The sequence below is a fragment of the Moschus berezovskii genome, chromosome 7, assembly GCF_049115385.1.
Source record: "Moschus berezovskii isolate FMDL1 chromosome 7, NW_MosBer_1.0, whole genome shotgun sequence".
Classification (NCBI taxonomy): domain Eukaryota; kingdom Metazoa; phylum Chordata; class Mammalia; order Artiodactyla; family Moschidae; genus Moschus; species Moschus berezovskii.
Genome location: NC_142466.1, coordinates 106106606 through 106134223, shown reverse-complemented (window position 1 = coordinate 106134223; position 27618 = coordinate 106106606). Strand labels below are relative to the sequence as shown.

The 27618-nt window shown below is 49.3% G+C and overlaps 1 protein-coding gene across 10 annotated transcripts in view; it reads left to right on the top strand.

Annotated features, from left to right (window-relative positions):
- The first annotated feature begins 4904 nt into the window (after nucleotides 1-4904).
- The window catches only part of EPB41L4B (erythrocyte membrane protein band 4.1 like 4B), a 143943-nt gene continuing 121229 nt past the window's right edge, over nucleotides 4905-27618 (top strand). For all 10 annotated transcript variants that reach the window (XM_055427544.2, XM_055427547.2, XM_088838257.1 and 7 more), the window contains exon 1: nucleotides 4905-5475. In XM_055427544.2, coding sequence (XP_055283519.2) covers nucleotides 5176-5475 — 300 coding nt within the window. In that variant the 5' untranslated portion in view covers nucleotides 4905-5175. The remainder of the gene's footprint in view (nucleotides 5476-27618) is intronic.

The window sequence follows — 27618 nt, the reverse complement described above, 5'->3', positions numbered from 1 at the left end:
CCCAAAAGTCCTTTCATCACTGCCACTTCTGAACCTAAAAGTTTAGATGATTAACTCTTCATTGATTTCTGTAAGTTCAGTGATGAGCACTGCTTTGCTAATTATTTGCTTGGAGATGAGTCCTTTAAAGAATGAACAAAGTGAGTGCCTGTTCAAAATAATGCTTCATGTTCAGGAAAGAGAACAAATGAAGCCAAGGAACCTGGGACCTGGAAAAATCTTCATTTTGATTCACTTCTTAAAATGTAAATTCCAAGGAGTAGCTTCAGGCATGGCTGGATCCAGGTAGTTTAAAACTGAACTTTCACAGAAAACTATGTGCCTTGGCTATGCTTCTCTCGGTGTTGTCCCCAAAGAAAGAAAAAGGTGCAAGGCTGGCAGAAACCACAGTTGCCCACAACACAGTCTTTAATTAATGATAGCTATTATTGTGAAATCATAGCAGAAAGACTAAGCCAACATTTACAAACACTTGGAAGAGTGGGGAGGGCTTTGTGAGACGTAGTAACGTCTCAGTAAATGTTTATGAAAAAAAATTACAAGGGAATAAATAGGAGCATACATTCAAGTGTAATCTTGTTCTTTGGGAAAAGAAAAAGAGTCTGAGGGAAAGAGGGCATAATTTTATTGAGTTTAGGAAATGAGCCAGGAAACAAAGGCTAGGGATAAATGCCACATTTCTGAGAGGAGTTTCTTCCTTAGAGACAGGGCTAAGGGCTGTTTAATTAACATGTAAAATTACTGTGGAGGAAAGGTCCATGTAAGGAACTCCCCAAGGTTTGCTGATAACACAAAACTCTGGGAGTAGGGATGGGAAGGAAGCTAGGAGGTTCTCATGAACCTGAGGAGGTGGACAAAGGAGTGGTGGCTGAAAGACTTCCCTGGCTGTCCAGTGGTTAAGACTCTGTGCTTCTGTAGCAGGGGGCACAGGTTCGATCCTTAGTCAGGGAAATAAGATCCTATGTGCCACTCAGTGTAGCCAAAAATAAAATTAAAAAAGAAACCAGTGTTGTACACATGAAACTTATATGTTTTATATAAACTTTATATTGATTTATATAAACTTATATAAATCAGTGTCACCTCAATAAAAATAAAATTTAAAAAACTGGTGGCTGATCTTTAATGAGGAGAAGGCAAAAAGTGACTCTATGGGTCAGCTTCCAAAGTGCCATGACACTGAGGAACTCAAGCTACTGCCTGTGGCCAAGGAAAGGACCTGGAATTTAAATGTAGACTCTTTCTTGAGAACTTCAGCTCAAGATGGTTCTAGACAGGAACACAGGTAAAATACTAACTGATAGTTTGAGGACCAAAAGGCCCATAAAAGAGCAATGTGTTGGCAAACTAGAAACATGTGCATTTCTGGTCCATTTTCATTGAGCATAGAGAAGGTCTTCAGTTCAGTTCAGTCGCTCAGTTGTGTCCGACTGTATAACCCCATGGACACCAGGCCTCCCTGTCCATTACCAACTCCCGGAGTTTACTCAAACTCATGTCCATTGAGTCGGTGGTGCCATCCGACCATCTCTCCCTCTGTCGTCCCCTTCTCCTCCTGCCTTCAATCTTTCCCAGCATCAGGGTCTTTTCAAATGAGTCAGTTCTTCACATCAGGTGGCCAAAGTATTGTAGGCCTTCTCAGAGAAAGTCTGAGAAATGGCAATTAAAATTTCTGAAGGGCTGGTACAGATCTTGGATAAGAGGGAAGGAATTTTTATGGTCTAAAATGCCAAGATGAAGAAAGAGCAATCACTGAAATACATAGCACTGTGAACAGACAAAATGCAACCTTACTATTCAAATGTGGAAATTCTGGGGAGGAAACTTCACTAAATGAAATTTAATCAAAGAAAGTCCCGAGACTCTGTTTCTCCTCTGTGTGGTGGAGAAAACTGTGCTTAAATCACTATTGTGGGGACTTCCCTGGTGGTCCAGCGGCTAAGACTCTGCACTCCCAATAGAGGGGGCCCAAGTTCAATCTCTGGTCAGGGAACTAGATTCCATGTGCCACAACTAAAGATCCTGAGTGCTACAACTAAGACTCAGCACAGCCAAATAAGTAAACAAATATTTTTAGAAAATCACTATTGTGATGAAACGGAATGAGATCAATTCAGTCCATGAGGTGACAGTACAGGTGAAATGAATGCACTCTAGAGTCCCCGTGGGCTTCTCAGTGGCAAGGTATTGTTGGTAGCACTTGGGAGCTGGAGTCAGGAGAGGCAAGTGTGAGGCTGGACTCTACTCCAACCTTCATTTTCTCCATCTCTAAAAGGCAAAAGCAATTCCTACCCCACGGGCTATTACGACAATGAAATCTGATCCTGCATTCATTCAACAAGCATTTATTGAATGCTGACTATTTGTCTGGCAGCAGGCTAGGTGCTGGGTGGGGATACATTGATGAATAAGAAAAAACTCCTGTCTTCATGGAGCTCAGCATTTAGTGGGAGAGAAGGACAGAGGATACTTAGAAACTGAGTGACAGTTACTTTGCGAGGGATGGCACTGTGACAGTGCCAAGGGGCTTGGAAAAATGTAGTGCGCCAAACTAACACGATTTAACACTGCACTTGTGTGAGTCTCCTTATCCCTGCTGGAATAATCACCACCACCTCAGTGGTTTAAAACACAGATGCATTATCTTACAGGTCTGGAGGTCAGAAGTCAGAGTCAGATTTTACAGGCTGCATTAAAAACCAAGGCTTTGTTCCTTCTAAAATATATGGGATAATCTGTTCCGTGCTTCCAGCTTCCAGCTGCTGCCTGCACTCCTTGACTCCTGGACGCATCGCTCTGACTTCTGCTCCCACTGTCATATCCCTTTCTTTGTCTCTGACTCTCCTATCTCCTTTTTACAAGGGCCTTTGTGATTATATTGGTCCTACCCAGATAACCCAGGACAACCTCCCCACCTCAAATTCCTGAATTTATAAGGAATATCTGTGAAGTCCCTTATGCCATGTACAGGAACATATTCTGGAACAGGTTCTGGGGACTGAGATGGGAATATCTTCAGAGGGCCATTATTCAGTCTACCAGAGCACTTCTGGGCTGTAGAGAAGGAAACGGGCTACCCTTATAAACCATAAGCAGACTGGGTCCCTTCTGAACACGTTTGCTGACAGTATTCTATTAAGTCTTGGGGGGGGGAGAGGAGCCAAGTGGGTATTGGAAGGCTGACTGCAGGTGCCCCCTCAGAATACACTGTCACCAGGTAGATCCCTGTAGACTCATAAGAGAAACATCAGGCAACAGGTGAGGGCACTGGCTGCTGCCATTCAGGAGCTCTGAGACCTCAGGCAAGGATATTACTTCTCTAAGCCCCAAACTCCACCTAAGTCAATGGGGATAAACAGAACTATCTAGAAAGGTTGGAATGAGGGTAATGAAAATACCATCCATGAAATCACCTAAGACAGTGCCTGATCCTCAGTAAATGTCGATTTTGGAATACCTCCTGAATTCATCCTTCTCTTTCTCTTTCCCCTTTGCTGTGGCCACTGCCTCTGTCCAGGCCTCTCAGAAACCATCACTGCTTGCCAATCATGCCACACGCCTCAGCCTGGCAGTGGTTAGGAGCCACAGCTTTAAATCCCAGCAAACGAGCCCCTATTTGAAATGAAATCTGGAGCAAGTCTCTTAAGCTCTCTAAGCTTCAATTTCCTCCTCTGTACAATGGGGATAAAACCATTTATGGAACCAGGCTGTCCTGAGGATTTAGTGAGATGATGAATGAGAAGGGCTTAGTACAGTGTCAGGCACACACAGAAGAAAAGTAGTGTTGTTCTCAAAGGCCTGACCTTCTTTCAACCACACTGGACAACCCACTTCTCCTTGAACCAGTCCTTGAACCCGCGGGGCATTGTTCATAAACATTTCCTCTGCCTCCAATATTCTCCGTGTATCCTCACAGACTACCTCCTAACGCCTCAGTTCTGCTTCTGCTTCTACTTCTCGGTAACTTCTTCAGCCTTTACTACTCTTATAAGTTGTGGCTATTTATGCAGGCCTCTGTGGATGGCAAAGAGTCGGACAGGACTCAGCGACTAAGCACACACTCCCTCCATACTGGACACGAGTTCCTTGAGAAAAGGTTTTTCTGCGTAGTCCATTGGAAAAGTACACCTCTCCTAGCCTGGCCTCAAGTTCCTTATCTGGAATGTGTCCATCGGACTGGAATGGCAGAAAGGGCCCTTTCAGCTCTGATATTTTAAACTGGCAGAATTTACGTTGTGGGGACCTGGTAGATTACCTAGTCCACCCCCATCCTTTTCCAGAAGGGGAAACTGAGGGCCTGGCAGGGCCTTCGCTTCCTGCGTTTTTCTCTCCGGCCTCCCGGGCATGGCTCCCCTGAGGGCATGCAGCCCGGGTTTACAAACTAGGCAAGGGGAGACTCTCGGACGTCTTCAGGGCTCGGGGCGCCGGAAACACGTGTGTGCTCACCTACGTGTACACACGTGAGCACACCTACAGCAGCAGGGGGCGCTCGGGCCGGCAGGGGGCAGCACAGACTCGGTTTGCAAATACCCGGCGCAGCCCCGAGGGAGGAGGGCGTGCTGCAGTCCCGGCGGCGGCGGCGGCGGCGGCAGCGGCGGCTGGAGGTGCAGCCTCCCAGGTGGGAGGCGGGGGCTGCGGGCGCAGGAAAAGGCGCCTGGGGAGCGGGTACTCGGCGGGGCCTCCTCGGGCCCGGGCGCGGCGAGTGGGAGCGAGCGCGCCAGGAGCACGCAGGCGCCCTGCTCCGGCTGGCCCTCGGCCGGCTCGCGGCGCGGGAGCAGCCGGCAGCCCGCCCCCGCGCCCCCCGCAGCCCCCCGGGCCGCCCGCGGCCGGCCGTCGGGAGCAGCCCCTCGGCCGCGAGCGCAGGCCGCCGGCCCGGCAGAGCGCGTGGCGGCGGAGGCGGCGGCGGAGGCGGCGGCGGGACGGCTGCCGGGCCGCCCCGAGCGCGCCCTCCCGCCCGCGGCCACTCGCAGTCGGCGCTGGCCGGGCCGGCGCGCCCCGCAGGCATCCGGAGCGCGGCCTCGGCCTCGGCCTCGGCGGGAGCGAGCCCCGGGCCGCAGCCGGCGGGAGGAGGCGCGGGCGGGCGCTGGCACTGACGGCGTCGCGGGGCACTCCCGGGCGGCGGCGCAGCGGCGGCGGCGGCGCAGGGGGCGGAGGCAGGGGACGCCCCCAGCCAGGATGCTGCGGTTTCTGCGCCGGACCTTTGGCCGCCGCTCCATGCAGCGCTACGCGCGGGGCGCGGCGGGGCGCGGGGCCGCCGGGCTGGGGGACGAGCGCGACGGGGGCCCGCGGGGGGGCCCGGCCGCCGCTGTCTCCACGCTGCCCGCCGCGCCCGGGGGCGGCGTGTTCCCGGCCGGCGGCGGGCCCCTGCTCACGGGCGGCGCGGCCGTGCACATCTCTGCCGCCGGAGCCTCCAAGGCCACCCTCTACTGCCGCGTCTTCCTGCTCGACGGTACCGAAGTGAGCGTGGACCTGCCGGTGAGTGACGGAGCCGGCCCGGGCCACTGGCACCCCGGGGCCCGTGGGGCAGTCCCCTTGCCCCGGTGCTCCCTTCTGGGGCGCTCCCCTTGTGCCTCTCCGGGATCCCCTCCCCCTTCTGCGCGCACCCCTCTCTGGTCTCCCCCGGGGGGCCCCATCCCTGGCCCGCGCCCCCTCAAGTCCCCAGTCCCCGCCCCCTGGAGCGGGAGACTGTTGTTCCCCTTCGGTCCCTGAGGCTCCTGCAGCGGCCTTCTGGGTGCTGGGCTGTCGTTTCGAGAATGTCAAAACAAGGCGGGGCTGTCCCGGGGTAGCCCGCTTGCCCCCACAGACGCGCCACCAGGCCGTGGTGGGAAGGTGGGGGAGGAGAAGCCCCCTGGCCTGCTGGCCGGCAGGTGCCCCAAGTTTGGGAGGGAGTCAGGGGAGTATGTCTGCTCTCTGCAGCCCCCATCTGGGCGCTCCCCACCCCCTCATCCCATCCTCAACAGCCCCTCGGGCCCGCTGCCTCTCAGGGGGTTGGGCGAATTGGGCGCTAACTCGAGAATCGACTCTCGCTGATCGGGTCAACTTTGCAGCGGCAGAGCCCCCTTCCCGGCCGCTTGGGAGTCGGCCCCCGGGTGCCCCCCAGCCTGGGACGCCGGACTTCCCCCGGGGTCTGTGCGTGGAGCCGCGGAGGCACCCCAGGGCGGCTGCGCCGCGGCCTCAGCCCGGGCCACCCGCCCACAGGTGGTTGCACCCCGCCCCCTGCAGCGGAGAGCTCGGCTGGCGCTGCTGTCCCCGCCAGGGCGTCCGGCCACCAGCGGATCTTTCTAGCCCAAGGGGCCAGATCCGATCCGATCGAATCCGCACATTAATGGGGCGCCTACTGTGCACCCGGCGCTGCGGCAGAGGTTGCCTTTGGGAATCTTTGGGTGTGACTGAGGACACAGAAACGGTTGAGCTTTAGATGAATGTTACAGATCGTCCCCAGGGTTTCAAGCGGGGCGGAATAACATACCGGGACTTCTAAAGAAAGCATTCAGACCTTCTCGGGTGGGGGAAATTGGACGTCAGGAGAGAACTGGCTGGGAACCTGTAAGGGTTTTAGATGGGAAAATCAGAGCCCGCCTGGCCTGCGGTTTACTGTTTCCTTGTGTTAGGTTTAATTTTGAGACAGTTTCAGTTTATGGCGATTTTATTTTTGTGGTTCCTGGTGCTCTCCATAGGAAATCATTGTGTTAGGATAATACCCTTCGGGGGCCTTTTTATTCATGGAAAAGGAGCCAACATTCCAGTGCTCAGAGCAGTTGTCTTTAAAATAGTATTAAAATGTTACTGTTTTTCCAAGACCGGGCTCTCCAGCTTTTTATTCAGCTGGGAGAGGAGGCTTGAAAAAGGGGAGGGGGGCGGGCCGAGCCGAGTGGAGGAGAGGTGAGTGGGTTGCTTCTGGAGCGGGCAGCTGGTGTGTGGAGAGGATGTGGCGCGTTCTGCATCTCAGATCTGCGAAAGGAATGCTCTGGTTGGGAACTTTGACAACGCTCACTGCTGATGATTTTCTTTTCTGTTCCCCCAAGATGATTCGTTTATAAAATGTATTGCTTCTGTCAGGTTTCTGCGACAGGCTTAAGTGGTGTTTCCGAGATGAAAAATGCAAATCGAGTAAAAATGCATGCGTGGTGAATAGACCCGAACAGGTACCCAGATGAACAGGTTGGGATGCGAAGGCTGACTTACCTCGGCTGGTGGAGCCCTGGCCCACCGTGGGGGAGGCAGGTTTTGCATCCTAAAGGTTTCTTCATTTTACTAAAGGCTACTTGACAGAAGAATTCACTAGGTTTTCTTACAGTGGCAGATTTCTTTCCTTTTTGTAAAAAAATTATTTATTTTTTTATTGGTTACATTGGGTCTTCCCTGCTGCTTGGGTTTTTATCTAGTTGCAGAGAGAGCAGTGGAGGGAGGGGTCTACTTTTCACTTGCGGTGTGCCAGTTTCTAGTTGCGGTGGCTTCTCCTGTTGGGGAGCGCAGGCACTAGGCGCACGGGCTTCAGTAGTTGTGGCATAGGGGTTTAGTTGCTCTGCGGCATGTGGGATCTTCCCAGAGCAGGGATCAAACCTGTGTTCCTTGCATTGGCAGACGGATTCTTATCCTCTGTATCACTAGGAAAGTCCAATGGGATGCCTTAAGATGTTATTTAGTGAACTTCCAATTTTATTTATATAGACATGCATATGTGTATATATGCCACCCAAAGGCAGGTCCAGAGCAAATGTTGGCTTTGGTCATCTGTGCCTTTGCTTGGGGAGAAAAGATGGAGAAGAATTCACCAGTCAGCACAGCTCATTGACCGAAAGATTTATTCGGTGTTAGAACTGCATCACACAGTCTCCTCCAGTCATCTTGAGAGTTTCAGCGCCAGTAATTAACTCTCAGAGTTACAGCATGAGCTCCAAGCAGCTGGTCTCCATGAAGCTGTAGGATGTGTGCTCCTTCTCAGCCCCATTTCACCAGGCTCACTTTCTATCCTGTCCTTTTTTGGCATTTAATCCCAATGGTCATTATTCTCGTCTCCTGCATTCCTGAATTTTTACCGCTTCTTGGGCCCTGGGATGGCTTTTCGGCCTGGCACACCGGATTTACCTTTGACCGCCATCTCCCTAAGCTGGATTTTCTGTCTCCAGTCACTTGCTCAGGCACAAAGTACACTTGCCAGGCTAACTATGGCTCTTTTGTAATTAAAACTCTCTGGTGGTGGTAGCGTCATGCATTCTTCCCTCAGCATACTAACCATGCTTAGGTGTTGTCATAAGCCGTTTTATTAGCCCTAGTCAGGATGCCTGTGTTCCAGAAGTGCCTCAAACACAAGGCCCTCAGTGTGATCGTGCTGGGGCACCTTGGTTTTCAGCTGGGTTGTGGACCCAAAGGTGAATGAGAGGTGGCCTTGAGGCCCTTGAGAAACGCAGGTAGCAGTGTGCCTTTTTACTGTAAGTGATGCTGAGCTCACCGGCTCACCAGATAGGGTGCTGGAGATGGATGAATCGGGAGGACTTCCTGGAGACTTTGATGCTTGTGGCTCTAGGATCTCAAATCCAGTACCCCTTATGCATTTTCAGATTCCCTGTTGTTTCCGGGAGTCGGCAGCCACAGCCCCGCTGTTATCTATAACAAAAGAAGAAAGAGCTGTAATTGTCTTCTCCAATGATGTTCCCCTGATGGAGCCTGGAGCCCCCTTCCCCAGGTGGTGGGTCTCATCCCCTGGCACACCTGTGTTCTTAACCTTTGATGTGCATCAGGATCTTTGGGGGAAAAAAAGAATCCATCTATAATGGACAATCTGGAGTGGGCTTCCTGTGCCAACCCAGCTCCCAGGGGAGGCCTTGGCCCACCATACAGACCAGAGTGCCCCCCCAGAGCCACTCCTCTTCAGAAACCTGGGTGCTGGCTCAGAAGGTGCGGCCCCCTCTGAGGCCCCGCCCTGCCAGGCCCAGCCCTCAGGTGTGTTCTGGCCAGTGCAGGGCAGGACTTCCTCGGCCTGCCCCAGACTCTTCCCTACTGTTAATGCCGCTGAAGATCCCATTAGTGTGTTTGGCAGCAGCACCCGCTGTTGACTCATATTAGCTCTCTGTTGACTAAATCCCTGGCATCGCTTTTGCTCGTGCGGCTGTTGCTCAGCCCCGTCTCCCCCCTCCCTTGCATGCGCAGGCTTCCAGCAGCTCTGTGTGGAGAGCCAGGAAGGGGTGTGGCTGGCTGGTTAGCACTCCCTCCCTTGCCCTGCAGGGCTTGCCTCCTTGGTCAGTAGGGGGTTTGGCGCGGTTGCTCTCACCATCTCTGAGCTCAGTGTGGACTTGGGTGGTTCAGGGCAAGCACGGAGAGTTTCAGGGTGGGAAAGTGTACATTTGAGTTGTGCCATCCTTGAACCTTAAACTTTAAAATGGGAGGATTATACGTCTGAAAGGGTATGAAAAGGCCTTCGGAAGCAGCAGGATGCTGGAGGGTTGCTGGTCGGCTGTCATCGTACACACTTCTCTGTGCCTCTTCTTTGGCCTGTGAAAAGGGATTGGGAAATTTTCTAGAAATGAATATTAAAAAAAAAAAATGGGTGGGAATCCCTGGTAGTCCAGTGGTTAGAACTCTGTGCTTTCACTGCCAAGGGCCTGGGTTTGATCCCTGGTCAGGGAACTAAGATCTCATAAACTGCATGGCTTGGCCAAAAAAAAAAAAAAAAAAAGCCGTGTCAGGAAGGCTGAATGTTGCTTGGCTATCGACGGTTGGAAGCTGGGTGTAGTAAGAGAGATGCTTTTTGAAAGTTTCACTTTGAATGAGAAAAGAATGCTACCCACCACCCACCCCACTCCCTCGTGGCTCAAATGGTAATGAATCCATCTGTAGTGCAAGAGATCTAGGTTCAATCCCTGGGTCAGGAAGATCTCCTGGAGAAGGGAAGGGTAGCCCACTCTAGTGTCCTTGCCTGGAGAATTCCATGGACAGAGGAGCGTGGTGGGCTATAGTCCATGGGGTTGCAGAGAGTCAGACTAAGCTACTAACACTGTCACTTTTCACACCTCACTTTTACCCCCAAATAGAAAGAAAAATGCCGGTCCTTAGAATTTCAGGACTGGAACCTCAGACCCAACAGAACATACATGATGCAACATGAAGATCGTATGTCTAGAAGGGACCCTAGACAACACATATCCACCCATCGTATGTATGGGACACAGAAGCCTGGGGATATAAAGTGACTTCCTTGGTCACTCAGTGAGGAGGTGGCAGGTGCATCTTTGGGAACTGCTGGTGGGATCAGCAGGAGGGTGGCTGGCCCGAGTCCTAACACAGCATCATGGCAGGGGGCCAGATATGTTCTCGGCATTTACGTAAACAATGGGGAACTCCAGCAAGAAGGTTCTCTAACTTCAGTGTACATAAAGAGTGCTTCTGGGATTTTCTTGTCTCCAGTTCACCTGTGCAGAGCCCACCTCCAGAATTTCTGATTAGTTTAGGAAGCTGGACTTTGAATTGGTACCTTGGGCGTGCAATTGCGACCCAGTGGTCCCTTCGCACCCTTTGAAAAACACTGGCTCTGAACTGTGAGAGCAGAGGGCAGCTGCACTGTGCATTAAAAAGGGCTTCAGACAGTGAGGATGGGAGCAGCGGCCTCCGAGCTGGGGGTTGGCAGGCTCAGACCTGCACTTTAGGGAGCCCGTCTTTGCCACCCCGGAGTGAAGGCTGGGAATGGTGGACCATTCCCTTTCTGGAGACAGTTCACCGCTGTTGCAGTAATCCAGGTGAGGGGTGATGAGGGCCTGGGGTGGAGAAGGGACTGAGTGCTGGTGCGTTCCTGGAGGTGGGGCTGTTGATTGAGTGTGGGGGAAGTGAGTCGGGGGGTCTAACTTGGAGGACAGGGGTATCTTCACTCTCCCGTGTGGGAAGAAATGGAGGACCACATAAGGCCCACGAGAAGGCAGCTCCTCATCTCCACCCACTCCTGAGGTCCCTGATGCCATGAACACCCTGCCTTATCCCAGGCTTCAGGCGGCTTGCTTTTTCCTCCTTGTGAGAGCTGGTAATGGCTCAAGGCGGCCCTCCAGGGCTTACCCTGCTCCCACCCCTCCTGGACTATGAATGAGGCCACGGGGGCCCTTAGATGACTTTGTGGGTCATGGGTTTATGTATTTTCAAAACATACCTTTGTTTTCAAAGGAGGCAGGTGGGGAAGGGGAGAGGGCAGGAGAGGCGGATGGTGACCATCCCGAGTGGGACAGAGGTGCCTGTCTTAACTCTGGTTCCTCGCTTGCCGGATTGTTGGTGTTAATATGCAGGGTGGGGATGTGTGCCAGCCTCTCCAGCACCAGGAACATGACCCTGCGCAAGTCCAGGACAGAACAAATATGAACTGGTTAAGAGCTTTCACGTGCATAATCTCATTGAGTTCTGTCCCTCGTGCACTGTTGTGGATGAAGGCACAGGTCTGTTTAATTCTGAAATAGCAAAAGATTGTGGTGGGGGTCGGGCTGGTGATATGGGGAGATAGCCTTTCTCCTACATTCTTGCATAGGGACTTAGAAAAACTCCACTCCATCACCGCAGAAATCCTCCGCCCACAACTTGTCCTCAAAATCTGTGTCCCATCCTTCTCCATGGCCTGACTCCTGTCTCCAGCCCCCTCCGCGCTGCCCAGAGTGTTTCTTCTGCAGGATTCTGGTTCTTTGCACTGGGGCTTCCTCCTTGGGCCCATGGCAGCTGCCTGCAGGCAGGGTCAGCTGCTGATTTATCTTGGTGGGTTTTTTTTTTTTTTTTGGTGGTTGGCATGTGTTTTCCTCCCCCTCTTGCATTTCACAGGAGAACACGTTGGCAGCAGAAAGATTAGAAAATATAGAGATGGAGGAGAAGTTAAAAACATCTAAAATCTCATCAGAGATAACCACTTTTAAAACTGTGGTGTGTGTGTGTGTCCATCTGTACTTTTCTCTTTGTTTTTAGTTCTGAATATGTTATTTAAAATGATGAGTTTATATGGGTTGATAACAGTAAAGTCTCTTTTCCCACCTCTACAGCACAACTGAATAGGGATCTAGACCCCAAGTTTGGGCCTCTTTAGGGTGGGACCCTTCTGCCCCCACTACTTTACAGCCCCTGGGATCCTTAGCTGGGGTGGGGAGCTCCCTGTGGCCATCTGAGCTGTACGCTACCTAATGCCTGGGTAAGGAGTGGGGTCCTCAACCTTGGAGCCCTTCCCCACCAATCACCTCTGCTTTCTGGCAGCTTAGAGGTCCTGTTGGTGTGGCCACAGACTCCGCTTGCATCTGAGGGCTTGTGTTTGGAACACCTGCTTTGGGGAGACTCTCACCTGCCCAGGGAGCTCAGGCCCTGCTCCCAGCCGGGGCTGATCTGCCATAGGTGGGTGGGTAATCCTGCAGCATCCCAGGGGCGCCTCCTCTGCCCCAGGGTCTCTCATCTCATTGTGCAGCCTCTTCGACTTCTCTCGACAGCGGATGTATCGCACTAGTCCCACTTGACTTTAATTTCTGGCTTATTTTTGTTTCCCACAATGTTTTTGTTTGGCCACAGTGTTTTCTTCAGTCACCCAAGACTGGTTGTGCACTTACCCTGCATGAAGCATTGGGAGGGGTACAGGACGGGGGAGTTCCAGTCTAGAAGTGGGGAGGCAGTGTCAGGAGACAGCTCTGAACCCCACGAGGGGTGGTGAGGGGGTGAGTGATGGAACCGTGGGCTGGATTTGGAGGAGGTTCGATGCCCCGAGTGACACGGAGTTGTCCAGAACGTTGCCTGGGAGGTTCCGCTGTTAAGAGTTGCTCAGAAGCCATTGCAGTGGATAAAGCAGCAAGTGCTAATGCAGGGAGGATGGGAGCCAGGAAACCCCACTCCTTGTGATTAGGGATGATTGTGAGCGCCGCTGAGCCCCCAGATCTTGAAGGAGTGAGTGAGCAACCTCTGAAGCGCAGAGGAGGGTCTCAAGCTGGTGAGAGTCGGGATCACAGTGTGCTGATACTGTGCTAAGTGCTTAAGTGACTTGAATCCTCACCAGACCTCTTTCGGGGGTTACTGTTGTTAATACCTTATTTGTGAGAGGGGAGAATCAGGACCCAGCAGGCTGATTAAAAAAAACCCCACCGGTGTCACATATTAAGGCAGACTCTAGCTTTGGGCTAGAGGGGGTTTGTGTCGGGGAAGGTCATCTGACCAGGAGTAGGGGTGGGAGGAGTCTGCCCCAGGGTTGATGCGGACCCTGAGCTCAGAACGGTGGCCCCCTTTCCAGGCCACTTAGGGTTCCCATGAGTGGGATTCACACCTGTAAGTCATACTGGGTGAGTGTGGTTTCAACCAGAGCCCTTCTGGTGTGAGGCCCATAATTCTTCAACGCTGAGTTTGGAAATAGGCTACATTTTAAAAAAGTGTTTAATAGAACAACACTAAAATTATCACAGAGAGAAACATTTTACATATTCCCATCCTGCTGCATAGCAACTGGTTGGTTTCACCGCTCCCTTCAATCTTGGTGCTTTTGCATACATGTTTATAAACACGGTGTGCAGCCTTTTATATACTATTTTTATTAAAAAAAAACCCTTTTTTCCTCTTATCCAAGCCTTCTAGATATACTTTTCACCCAGTTTGGTGCCCTCTTTCCAGCTTATTCTGAATTACTTAAAGAAGTGCGTGTGTGTGTGTGTGTGTGTAATATTACCTGTGTGTGTGTAATAATACCTGTTCCTACCTGTCTCTTGGGGTTGAAGGTTGTCACGCAGAGCACCTGGTATCTTGCCTGTTAGGCTCGCCTACCCCCCAGGCTCGCAGAATCTGTGTTACTTCCCTTAATTGCGACCATCTGGGAAGGTGTTATTATCCCCTTTATGCAGGTCTCAAGGCCACTCATCTGTAAGTAGGGTGGAGCCAGAATTGAATCTGGGTTTCCTGACCCGTTCTTTAGTGCTTTATCCCTAGCCCGTGAAAGGAGTGCTCTCTGGAACTCCCAGGGAAGGTCAGAATCTTTTGTAATTTGACAGGTTAGAATTTCGTGCTGTAAGTTGCCGTGCCTTTGCTGGACCTCTTTGCTTTACAGCATCTCTGGCATTCGGGTTCTGTCTCCCATTTCTCAGCATGTCCTGTAGGTTCTTTCCCCCAGTGTCACAGTTGGCTGAGTGCCCAGCATTTCTTTCTGGAAGTTGTGAACTGGAGGGTGATATCCCCAGGGCCCTGTGCCACCCATGGGGTCATCTGGAGTGTCTTTGTTTCGCCCGGGGCAGCTGGCCCTGCCAGGGGGATGTGGACCGCCCGGTTCCTCGGGTGCCTGCAGGGTCAGCCTCCCGGGGCTCTGTGGTATCTCTTCCGTGCCCACTTCATGCCTGAAGGCTGTCGTCATGTGTGTCCTGTCTTACGTGTGTTCAGGGGGCTTGAGGTAGGCTTGGTAGCATCTCTCTTTTATCCTTCCAGCTTGCTTGCTCAGCTGCACCTTCTTTGAAATATGGATTTTTAAAATTGTGATAATACGTAAGTAGCATAACATTTACCATTTTAACCATTTTTAGGCGTACACTTCACTGTACGTGCACATTGTTAGGCAAGATCACCGCTGTTCGTCTCCAGAGCATTTTCGTCATCCCCAACCAAAACCATGTCCGGGAAACTCGAACTCCCCGTTGCTGCTCCCCCGTGGCCCCTGGCAGCCTCTAGTCCGCTCTCTGTCTCTGAATCTGACTCCTCCAGCTACCTCCCGTAAGTGGAGTCATCCCGTCCTTGTCCTTCTGTGTCTGGCTTCTTTCACTGAGCAGAATGTCTTCAAGGTCCATCCACGTGGTAGTGTGGGTCATTTTAAGGCTGAATGGTATTCCGGTGTGCAGACATGCCACAGTTTGTTGACCCGTTCATCCGAGTTACAGACTTTTCTTCACATCTGGGCCTTCCTAACTCTGCCCTGCCGTTCACCGATGGCACTGCCATCAGAGACTTGGATGTCCTCCACCCGCCCCTTGGGGTTTTGTTCTTGGCTTCTTGGCTCCTCTCACGTGGGACTCTTCCTTTTCATGCTGATCCTTCTCCCAGGTTGTCTGGTCTTTTTTCGGAGTTGCTCAGTGTTGGCAAGTCCTCTGTCCAGTCAATCTTTAAATCTTTTAATGATGAAATACAGATACAAAAGAGTATCTGTAATATGACTGGTTTTAAAGAAAAGTAGGGACTTCCCTGGTGGTCCAGTGGCTAAGACTCCACACTCCCAATGCAGGGGGCCCAGGTTCCATCCCTGGTCGGGAAACTAGATCCCACATGCTGCAAGTAAAGATCCCACATGTCCTGCAGTGAAGATGGACAATCCCACGTATTGCAACTAAGACTTGTGCTGCCAAATAAGTAAATAAATAAATCCTAGAAAAATAATGTAACAAACATCTGTGTACCTACCACCCAGCTTAAGAACAAAGAGCCTCACCAGTGCTGTTAATCCCCCACCCACGTTCCTCCCTAATCACCTTCCCTTCCCCCCACGCCTGAAGTTTGTCTCATTCCTTTTTTGATGGGTTTGCCTCATATGTGTGTTTCCCTAAAAGATAGACTGTTCGTCCTACATGTTTGTGAACTTTATAGTATATGGATTTTTCACTCAATATTGTGTCTGTGAGGTTTATCCATATTGATGAGATGGCTGGACTTCTTGCTGTGCTGCATGAATATACCCGAATATATTTATCCTTTGTCGGTGGACATTTGGGATGTTTTCAGTTTGGAGCTATTAGGGGAAAAAATGGCGCTTTGAACCTCCTGAAATTGGTCTCCTGGTGCACGTTTGCAAGCCAGCATCTCTCCTGGGTATGTACCTGTCGCTGGGAAGGAGGCAGGGAGGGCCTTTTAAGATCATATGAAATTGTTTTCCAGAGTCCCTGCAGTACATAAAAGCGTCTGCTAATCCATTCTTCAGCCCTGGGCGTTGGGCAGCTTTTCTGTTTTATTTTATCAGTCTTGCGGGAGTTAGTGGGAACTCACTGTAGTCTTCACTTTCCCAGTTGTTGATGGGTTGAGGATCTTTGCCTGTGTTTATGGACCATGAACGTATTTCCACCTGGTATGCTGTGTTCTATGATGTTTGCCTGGTTTTTAGTTGGGTTATATTTTTCTCATTGTGTTCGGCTCCTTGCCCTGCTGTCCTTGATGAGGTTGTCTCCCATACCCACTTCCTCTTCTGAGCTCACCTCAGTGGAACAAGGGAGAACACGTCCATCTAAGTCCCCCTTGCCTTACCTCCCTAAGTGGAAATGAACGTTCTGTCTTCCATTTCGCTGTGAATTAGCTGAAGTCTGTTGCTGCTGGGGAGCAGTTGCGTGATGTGTAGTCTTCATTCAATTCTACCTACTTTCCTTACAGTTTTTATTAACTGAAATGTTAAGTGCAGTAAAAAGCAGAGAGAACCCCAAGTACCTATCATATAACAAACATAACCTAAGTACCCATTGTTAAACTTCATCACTTATTAATGTGGCCCCTCTTTTCACTGGTACTCTTATATCTGTTCCTTCCTGATTATTTAAAAAAAAATCCAAAACAAAATCCTAGTTATCTAAAAAATATTCACAATATTATCACAACACCTAAAAATAATTAATAGTTGTCTTTTAGTCTCAGATATACGGTCAGTGTTCAAATTTTCCTATTTGGTTGTCACACCAAGGTCCTTTGAGTGTGTTTGGTTGATAGTCTATCTAATGCTCTAAGAATTTTTTGAAATGTTATTTTTCCTTGCTTTATTGAGGCATAATTGACAAATAAAAATGCTATTTATTTGAGATGTGAAGCATGTTGATTTGATATACCTCTGAGTTGTGAAATGGTTACTGCACATCGTGCTAATTAACATATCCATCACTTCTCTGGTCACCATTTGTGTGTGTATCTTGGCAGATTTCAGGTATACTCTGCATTATAATTAACTATTGCATCATCATGCTGTCATTTAGATCCCAGAACTTATTTATTTTATAACTGAAAGTTTGTGTCCTTTGACCAACATTGTCTCCTTTTTCTCTGCCCCACAGTTTAGCTAAAGCTCTTAATCTGGAGTTTTCCCTTCTCCCGTCCTTTTCTTCCCCATTTGTTGAAGGAGTTGGGCCATCTGTCTTAGAGTTTCCCACTGTGGATTTCCTCGATGGCATCCTCAACATTTGGTTCCCCTGAGGTACAGTTGGTACAAGCATCACTTAAAGCATCTGACTCAGCACAGAGAACAGTGAGGCAAGTTCCTTGTCCTTGAGAAGCTTGAGTGGAAACAGGTCATTACACCTGGTGTGAAAAGTGCCCCGGGGAAATTCAAATAAGCTTAAAGAAAGGGCTAAGGTGGGAGGACCAGGAGGGGAAAGATGGGCCATAAAATTTCAGAGAGAAAGTTCTGAGGACAATGGAAAACAGCTTTTCTGGTGGCCAGGTCAGCATATGCAAAGGCACCGAGGCTCGAGACAGTACTTGCAAGATTCCTGCTCCTGTTCAGCCCCTGCCTGTGAGCCTAGGTATCCTGTCTTTCATTGGATGTTGCTTCCTTGAAAAGCTCCAGATTCCTCATCTTTGAGAAGTGTTCAGTAGATCTGATTAAAAGAGTATCTTTTTCTTCTGGTTCTTCATCAGCTCCATAACCGTAGTTTTGAATGTCTCCCCTGGTGGCTTAGACAGTAAAGAATGTGCCTGCAATGCAGGAGACCAGGGTTTGATCCCTGGGTGGGGAAGATCCTCTGGAGAACGGAATGGCAACCCACCCTAGTATTCTTGCCTGGACAGAGGAGCCTGGTAGGTTACAGCCCATGTGGTTGCAAAGAGTCGGACACGAATGACCAGCACTTGACCTTGAGGTTCTCTTTTTCTATATCTTACTCCTGTTTGGGTTCCTTTACGTTCTACCAGAACACCTCCTCCCCACCCCCCACCCCCACCCCCTTTAGCCCTTTCTCTCCATCTCCTGGCCAGAGGTACCTGCAGACATTTTAGGAGTAGAGTCAATGAACTTGAACACTGCAGAGAGAAAGGAGGCGGAGCAGATGGCAGGGCAGTGGGAACCACTCGGTTTTACTCCTAAAGAAACACTTGAAAGCCACGTGGTCCAGAGCGTCATTCTGGGGTGGCAGGTCTTTGCCTTGGAGCATGCCTGCTGCTCCACAGCCAGCTGTTGCTCACCTGTGGCAAATGAGCAGTAATTAGCGTGTAATAAGAGCAGTTTCCTGCACGCACCTTCTGGCTCCTCCTCCCAGTGGCCCAATGACACCGGTAGACCTCTTTGTCTCTCTGAGGTCCCCCTTCCTGTTCCCAAACTAACCTGTGGTTCTTCCTAGGGCCCAGAAGAAACTGCCCACTCTGGCCTCTGCCTGTGAAATAGTCGTGGGCTTCATCCAGGAAAGCCCTGTACACTGTAAAGGTGCTTGAGGGTTAGTTATTAAACCACAGCACTCCCTGGCAGCCCATTCCGGTCCTTTGATGGCTCTGGTTTGCTGGGGCCCAGGGCCCAAGCCACCTGCCCAGTGAGCTGCAGTCTGTATTGGGTGGCAGTGACAGTGGGGGTCAGAGTCCAGGGAGGGGCCCAGCTGGCTGGAGACTGGCTCCTGTCCCTGATGTTTCAGCGGGAGCCAGGCAGTCCAAGGTCAGAAGCATTTATTCGGGATGCTTCAGTATTCTACATAGGACTGACTGACTTTGCTTTGAAGTCCAGAAGCATTTAGCTTTGTTCTCAAAGCTATGGGGATAGCTCCTCTTCATTAAAAAAAACTTCCGAAGAAAAATGCAAAAATTAGGTGCCGTCTTCAGAAAAGAAAAGAAGCATTGCGTGTACTTGGATTACTGTTATGTGTCATTTATCTTATTAACTCTCTTCACCTAGTGAGCCCTGCCACACAGATGAGTTTTCGAGAGAGCTGAAGTTCATTCTGTTTACTGACGAGCTCTGCTTTATTCCATCTGTTTCATGTATTCGTTAAAAACCACAGTAAAAAAAATGATACGGGTGATCTTAGTTACAAAGCAGAATGAGACTCATAAACTTAGAAAACAAACTTATGGGTGAAGGTGAGGGGATAAATCAGGAGATTGGGGTTAACATATGCACAGTACTTTAAATAAAGCAGATCATCAGCAAGGACCTACTGTGTAACACAGGGAACTTTACTCATTGTCTGTGATGACCTGTATGGGAAATAGAATCTGAAAAAGAATAGCTGTATGTATAACTAAAGCACTTTGCTGTACATGTGAAACTAACACAATGTTGTGAATCAACTATACTCCAATACAAAATAAAAATTTAAAAACAACACACACAAACACACACAAACACAGCAAAACATGAGATCAAAATACAAAAACAGAGGGAGATCAACTAGTGTGTGTAAGGCCCTGTGCAAGGAATATGAAATGATCAAAAATGTGGGCCCTACTTCTAAGGAGCTCATTTGGGGTGGGAAGTGGAATTATAATTGACTCACACTGCACATCTCCTGGCCCCTCACGTTGCCTTGGGAGCCCAGGGTCAGTGTGCTAAGGATATCACGGTTAAAGGACCACCCCGCACTCCCCTCCCAGGCCTCTACGTGGTCTGGCTACTCAGGTGGGCTGTGTATTGTGTTCCAGCTTTCACCCTGTCACTGCTTACTTCCTGGCTCTGCCAGGGAACCCTGCTCCACCCGCAACCTCTATCCCAGGAGGGCCCCAGTCAACAGTGGAATGCCACGTGCCGCTCTGTTTGAGAAGCTGTGTTCTCTGCACAGTCATGTCCCTTGTGTTTGTGTAGTGTTTTAGGTTGAGACGAAGCTTTCGCCTTTTGTGGCTTTTTTAACCCTCGTAGCGCCTCTGTGACAGAACTGTGAGCATTCCGGTTTTGTAGAAAGTGCAGCAGCAAGGTTTCTGCCCAACATCCCATGGTAGGTGAGAGCACCGGATGTAAAACCCTTTTCAGACTTTGCACAGTTCTTCCCCAAGGCTGTCACCCTCCCGGTTCTCGGGCTGCCCCACCCTCACACTTTGTACCTTGGCTGTTCATTCCCTTTCTTCTTGGCTGATTCCGATAAGGGTCCAGTTGTCTCTCAGGACCCATCTCAGATGCCACCGTGTCTGTGAAGCTTGTCCCGAACCCCCACCCTGCTTGTACTCCTTAGTATTTCTGCTCATGTTTTGCCTTGTGGGGGATTTAGTACCTCCCAGGTCATAGTGGTTCATGTAGTAATTTGAATAATAAATAATTGTAATTATTTATATTACTTACAAAAAATAAGTAATAAGTTGACTTATTGTTTTGCAAAAGTTTTTATTTTGGTGAAATGCAAATAAAGTTTTAACCATCCCATCACACTCACTCACAGTGTTAGTCAACCATTACCACAATCTAGCTCCACAGCCTTGTCATGACCCCCGAACCTAATTAAGCATTCATCCTTGATTCTCCCCTCTTCCCAGCCTCTGGCAGCCACTAACCCGTTTTCTGTCTCTGTAGATTTGCCAACTCTACATATTTCATATAAATGGAGTCATACAGAATGTGTGGCCTTTGGGGTCTGACTTACACATAGCATGTTTTCAAAGTAGACTGACCATGTACATTTTGATGTAAGCATGTCACATGGCTTAGCTCACTGATTTCTCACAACCCTGTGAGTTAGATAGTTCTATTAACATCCTCATTATACAGTATAGGGAGATGGAGGCACGGAGAGGGCAAGCAACGTGCTAGAGCGTACACAGCACGTAAGTGGTTTTGGCGCCTCCGCTGTCCTGCTAGAGTTTGCTCTGTCTGCTCTTGACCTTGATCTTCAGAGATTACATGTATAAGTTTAACCTATGAAGTTGAATTTGAAGGAGGAAAACAGAATTCAAGACAGAATTAATCTACAGTAAAAGAACAACATGTGATGTAGCTCCAGCAGCAGAAACCTCCAGAGATACCGCTTAAGGGCTGCAGGACATTATTGGTTGTCGGGGGTGGGTTCTGCAGTCAGTTCTTGGCTTAATTGGAGTGTTCGCTGTTGTTCAGTCATTAAGTCGTGTCCAACTCTTTCTGATGCCATGGACTGCAGCTCGCAGGCTTCCCTGTTCATCACCAACTCACAGAGTTTACTCAAATTCATGTCCATCAAGTTGGTGATGCCATCCAACCATCTCATCCTCTGTCGTCCCCTTCTCCTGCCTTCAGTCTTTCCCAGCATCAGGATCTTTTCCAGTGAGTTAGTTCTTCACATCAGGTTTCCAAAGTATTGGAGCTTTAGCTTCAGCATCAGTCCTTCTAATGAATATTCAGGACTGATTTCCTTTAGGATTGATTGGTTTGATCTCCTTGTAGTCCAAGGGACTCTCAAGAGTCCTCTCTAACACCACAATTCGAAAGCATCAGTTCTTCAGCACTCAGCCTTCTTTGTGGTGCAACTCTTAATATCCTTACATGGCTACTGGAAAAACCATAGCTCGACTATATGAACCTTTGTTGGCAAAGTGATATCTGTGCTTTTTAATACACTATCTAGATTTGTCATAGCTTTCCTTTCAAGGAACAAGTAGCTTTTTTATTTCATGGCTGCAGTCACCGTCCACATTGATTTTGGAGCCCAAGAAAATAAAATCTGTCAGTTTCCACTTGTTCTCCATCTATTTGCCGTGAAGTGATGGGACTGGATGCCATGATCTTCATTTTTTGAATGTTGAGTTTTAAGCCAGCTTTTTCACTCTGCTCCTTCACCTTCTTCAAGAGTCTCTTTAGTTCCTCTTCACTTTCTGCCATTAGAGTGGTATCATCTACATATCTGAAGTTTTTGATGTTTCTCCCAGCAGTCTTGATTTCAGCGTGTGATTCATCCAGCCCGGCATTTCACATTGGAGTGGTCAGTTTTGTTACCGATTTCTCACTAGTGTCAGAAGTCCAGTAGAGGATTATATGTCTAGTATCAGAAACCAGCTGATATCGCAGGATCACAGAAATGTTGAGGAATGAGTACCAAGAACTCCTGAAAGGTAGAGGGGATTGAAGCTAAAAGATTTCTTACAAAAGTGGAGCATTCGGTTCAGTCGCTCAGTCATGTTCAACTCTTTGCGACCCCATGGAATGCAGCACGCAGGCTTCCCTGTTCGTCACCAACTCCCAGAGCTTACTCAAATTCATGTCCATCAAGTTGGTGATGGCATCCAACCATCTCATCCTCTGTCGTCCCCTTCTCCTGCCTTCAATCTTTCCCAGCATCAGGATCTTTTCCAGTGAGTCAGTTCTTCGCATTAGGTGGCCAAAGTATTGGAGCTTCAGCATCAGCATCAGTCTTTCCAGTGAATATTCAGGACTGATCTCCTTTAGAATGGACTGGTTGGATCTCCTTGCAGTCCAAGGGACTCTCAAGAGTCTTCTCCAACACCACACTTCAAAAGTATCAGTTCTTTGGGGCTCAGCTTTCTTTATAGTCCAACTCTCACATCCATACCTGACCATTGGAAAAACCATAGCTTTGACTAGATGGACCTTTGTTGGCAAAGTAACGTCTCTGCTTTTTAATATGCTGTCTAGATTGGTCATAGCTTTTCTTCCAAAGTGGAGCTTACTCAGTGCCAGACATAGTTCTGAGCACTTCGTGTATACTTCCTCAGTTAATTCTCACATAAACTTTATGCGGGAGCCACTGCCCTGTTGCCCAGATGAGGAAACACGTGCAGAACAGTTTCCTGTCCCGTTGGGGCCTTCTGCTAGCATGTGGTGGACCTGGGAAGTGTGGCTGCAGCACCCATCATCTGTGTTTGGTTATAACAGACCTTTCCTGAAGCACTGAGAACAGAGTAGCCTCGTTGGTTAACTAGGAAGCAAGAAAGGGAAAAGTAATGAAATGCTGGTTTTATAAAAAGGAAATGTTAGCCTGTCGTACCAGCTCTGTACTTTAAAGCAGGCTGTTTATTTTAGAATTTTTAGGAATTATCAATTAAAAAATACCAAGTAAAAGTCATATCATTCCTCCAATAATACATCATCACTTCATTTACATTTTGGTGGTATCCCTACCATCTTTTTGCTAATAATGGATAAAAATAGTTTCTTTCAACAAAAATTCCATCACACTCCATATACTCTTTTTTTTTTTAATTGGGTAAATTGTGTTGTCAATCGTTACACTTTACTTCCTGTTATGTTTGGAGTAAAACTTGGGATGATCTGGACCTCACCATGGGAAGGAAGGCGGAATCTTCTCTTTGCAGCCAGGGGAGCGTTGGTCCCTGGTAGAGGCAGGTCTGAAATGACTGTGGTGTGAGATGGCCTATTCCTGGGGATTTATGGTTCATGACAGAGCCGAGGTTGGTCCCAGGTTCTGATATCCTGTTGAGAACACTGGATCTTCAAGTGCGTGCCCAGCCTTCATTTCACTTAATCCTCATCTGGTCCACACCGCTCAGCAGCGCAGTGCCGTCATCCCCATTTGGCAGAGGAGATGGCTGAGCCCAGCAAGTTGCATTTGCTCTTTTGACCTTTGAGAGCTCTGTCACCTCATTTTGCTTCTCAGGTCACCTTAGTACCAGGCAGAATGACTTGGGCATATCATCAGAGCCAGACAGCTGAAGCCTTGTGGGGGTTCATTGGAGGGAGAGGTCGATTTCCATCCGGGAGGGCTTCGGGGGATGTGCCCGCTGGGGTGATTTTGACTCTGGGCGGAGGACTGAGCAGCCTCACTGAGGAGGCCGTGAGGGAGGCGTGTCTGGGAAGCAGAACGCAGCTCAGGAGAGGAGGAAGCAGGGTGATGAGAAGGGGGCTAGGACCGCTGGATGCTTGGAGTTCGGCTCAGGGCTGGTTGAAGGCAGACAGTCACGAGGCTGGTAGCTGTATCTTGGGTCCGAACTAGCGTGGTGCTGGGCATGGACAGAGGGGGAGAGGCCATGGAGTTCGAGCACGTGGAATGCAGTGGCTTTGGTGGCTGGATCTAGGAGTAGGGTTGATGGGAAGCTGAGCTGTGACAACCCCCCTCCCACCCCCTGTTTTGTGCGTGGCAGGTTGACAGGGTTGATAACCTGGGGGTGGAATGGTGATGCAGAGAGGCCCTGATACTGTGCTGGCTGCGTCCTTGGTTGTTTTTTTAAGTTTGCAAATGTAGTATTTATTTATTTATTTTTGCATTTTATTTCTTTAAGGGGACCTCCAAATGGTATAAACTTCAGGTGCCATAAAGCCTGGATTCACTCCTGGCTGTGTTTTAGTCGAGGCCAGTGTGAGGGCCCAGTAGGATCAGACACCTGGAGAGGAGTATGGTAAGGCTTTCAACACAGCTCACATCCACCGGGCCAACTGGGAGGCTGAGACAGAGAGATGCAGATGGTGCCCACTATAGACTTGTGGAAACTTGTTCCTGGCCAGGCTCTGGGCTGTACCAGCCTGCACAGTCCCTGAGCACAGGTGTTAGGACTCCTGCCACCACGGTACCCCTGGGAAAAGGAAGGCAGCCCGAGCTCTTGTCCCTCTGCTCTGTTGCCTCCCGACCCTGGGTGGCCTTGACATCTTCAAGGAAGACTGAAGAATAAGAAACGAGGGTGTTTACTGAGAGCCTGCTCTATGCACAGAACCATGCCGGGGCCAGGTGGATACAAGACCGAGTCAAGATTGCATCTTTCCTCAAGCAACTGCCCGTTTAGTGGGAAGATGCGTCTGTGGGGTTTGCAGAGAACACTACAGCTTTACCTGAATATTCACTGGGAAGGCTGAAACTGAAGTTCCAATACTTTGGCCACCTGATGCGAAGAGCCAACTCATTGGAAAAGACCCTGATGCTGGGAAAGATTGAGGGCAGGAGGAGAAGGGAATGACAGAGGATGAGATGGTTGGATGGCATCACTGACTCAATGGACATGAGTTTGAGCAGACTCTGGGAGATGGTGAAGGACGGGGAAGCCTGGTGTGCTGCAATCATGGGGTCGCAAAGAGTCGGACACGACTCAGCAACTAAGCAACAAACCCACTTGTACCCAGTTTTCTTGCTTAAGAAGGAAGAGCCAGTGCAAGAGACATGGGAAGAAAACAGTGGTCGGCCTTGCTTCATAGAGCAGGTCAGAGCTCTGAGGTGGTGGTTGTCACACATTTGAGGTGCAGAAACTGTTATCTGGAACACGGGGACCCAGGCAAGAAAGCAGGGTTTGAGTAATTCTTTGGAAATCACAGCTCTGAATCCCAGTGCAGATTATCTTTATCTGAAATGTTTATCTCAGAGCTTTATATAATCTATCCACAAGATAGCGTGAGAAAGGTGATAAAGACATGTCTATACAGCGTGGCCCAAAGTGAATTTTAAAACTGTCTTTCTGTCTTCATAGGCATTATGGTGAGTGAAATAAGCATTGTACAAGAGTACCTTCTGGATGGTTCCAATTCTCTGTCACTCCAGAACTGGCAATACTAATCTGGAGAAGAATCAATTCAGAATGGGTGTTGTTGCTTCCTAGTGGGGACAGCCAGGAATTGACCCGGGAGGGGCACCCAGGATCTGGGGAGATTAGAATGCGCGGAATGGTACAGAGATGTGGGTTGCACAGATGTTTCCATCTGTCAAAATGTGGTAACACAGTAGTTTCCATCTGTCAATATGGAGCGGCTCAGGTTTTCACATTTAGATGTAAGTAAATGTATCACCCAGCATTCCTCATGATGTACTCTGAATATAAGTTAAATAAGCAAGGTGACAATATACAGCCTTGACATACTCCTTTTCCTGTTTGGAACCAGCCTGTTGTTCCATGTACAGTTCTGACTGTTGCTTCCTGACCTGCATACAGGTTTCTCAAGAGGCAGGTCATGTGGTCTGGTATTCCCATCTCTTTCAGAATGTTCCACAGTTTATTGTGATCCACACAGTCAAAAGCTTTGGCATAGTCAATGAAGCAGAAATAGATGTTTTTCTGGAACTCTCTTGCTTTCTCCCTGATCCAGCGGATGTTGGCAATTTGATCTCTGGTTCCTCTGCCTTTTCTAAAACCTGCTTGAACATCTGGGAGTTCACGGTTCACATATTGCTGAAGCCTAGCTTGGAGAATTTTGTGCATGACTTTACTAGCATGTGAGATGAGTGCAATTGTGCAGTAGTTTGAGCATTCTTTGGCATTGCCTTTCTTTTGGATTGGAATGAAGACTGACCTTTTCCAGTCCTGTGGCCACTGCTGGGTTTCCAAACAAGCTGGAATCAAGATTGCTGGGAGAAATATCAATAACCTCAGATAGGCAGATGACACTACCCTTATGGCAGAAAGTGAAGAGGAACTAAAAAACCTCTTGATGAAAGTGAAAGAGGAGAGTGAAAAAGTTGGCTTGAAGCTCAACATTCAGAAAACAAAGATCATGGCATCTGGTCCCATCACTTCATGGGAAATAGATGGAAAAACAGTGGAAACAGTGTCAGACTTTATTTTTTGGGGCTCCAAAATCACTGCAGATGCTGATTGCAGCCATGAAATTAAAAGACGCTTACTCCTTGGAAGGAAAGTTATGACCAACCTTGATAATATATTAAAAAGCAGAGACATTACTTTGCCAACCAAGGTCCGTCTAGTCAAGGCTATGGTTTTTCCCGTGGTCATGTATGGATGTGAGAGTTGGACTGTGAAGAAAGCTGATTGCCGAAGAATTGATGCTTTTGAACTGTGGTGCTGGAGAAGACTCTTGAGAGTCCCTTGGACTGCAAGGAGATCCAACCAGTCCATTCTAAAGGAGATCAATCCTGGGTGTTCATTGGAAGGACTGACGCTAAAGCTGAAACTGCAATACTTTGGCCACCTCATGCGACAAGTTGACTCACTGGAAAAGACTCTGATGCTGGGAAAGGTTGGGGGCGGGAGGAGAAGGGGACAACAGAGAATGAGATGGCTGGATGGCATCACCGACTTGATGGACATGAGTTTGAGTGAACTCCGGGAGTTGATGATGGACAGGGAGGCCTGGCGTGCTGTGATTCATGGGGTCGCGGAGAGTTGGACACGACTGAGTGACTGAACTGAAATGTATCACCACCATCTATGCAAAAATGTGTGCAAAAATTAATGGAGGGAAGTGGGAGGAAGGAGTAAAGATGACACTGAATGTTGATCCTTGTTAAACCTGAATGAAAACTCTTCCATTTATTTCACGTTTTAATGCGAGCGTGTGTGCTGAGTCGCTCCTTCATGTCCGACTCTTTGCGACCCCATGGACTGTAGGCCGCCAGGCTCCTCTGTCCGTGGAATTCTCCAGGCAAGAATACTGGAGTGGGTTGCCATGCCCTCCTTCAGGGAATCTTTCCTACCTAGGGATTGAACCCGCCTCTCTTACATCTTGGGCATTGGCAAGCAGGTTCTTTACCACTGACACCACCTGGGAAGCTCACATGTATTGATAATGAAACTGAAAAAGGGTTTCAAAAGTCAGGGCATACTAGGTAGTCTTTGCTGATTCCTCCCCCTTGCAGGAACCCAGCCCACTTGGCGTCCGCTGGGGGAAATGCCAGTCTCATGGGCACAAGAGTTGGTCCCCGTCACCCTGACTGCGTGTCTCCAGGCGTGCTCTCCTTCTGCCTTTTTGGTGGCTGTGAACTTTGGCTTCCTCCCCTGGCACCTGCCGTCTCCCCTGTCCTTTTGTCCCCTGTCCATTTGCCTGGGAGAACAGACCCTCCCCTTCTGTGACTTTGACCTTCCCTCTCCACCCACACTTGGGGCCTCTTATCT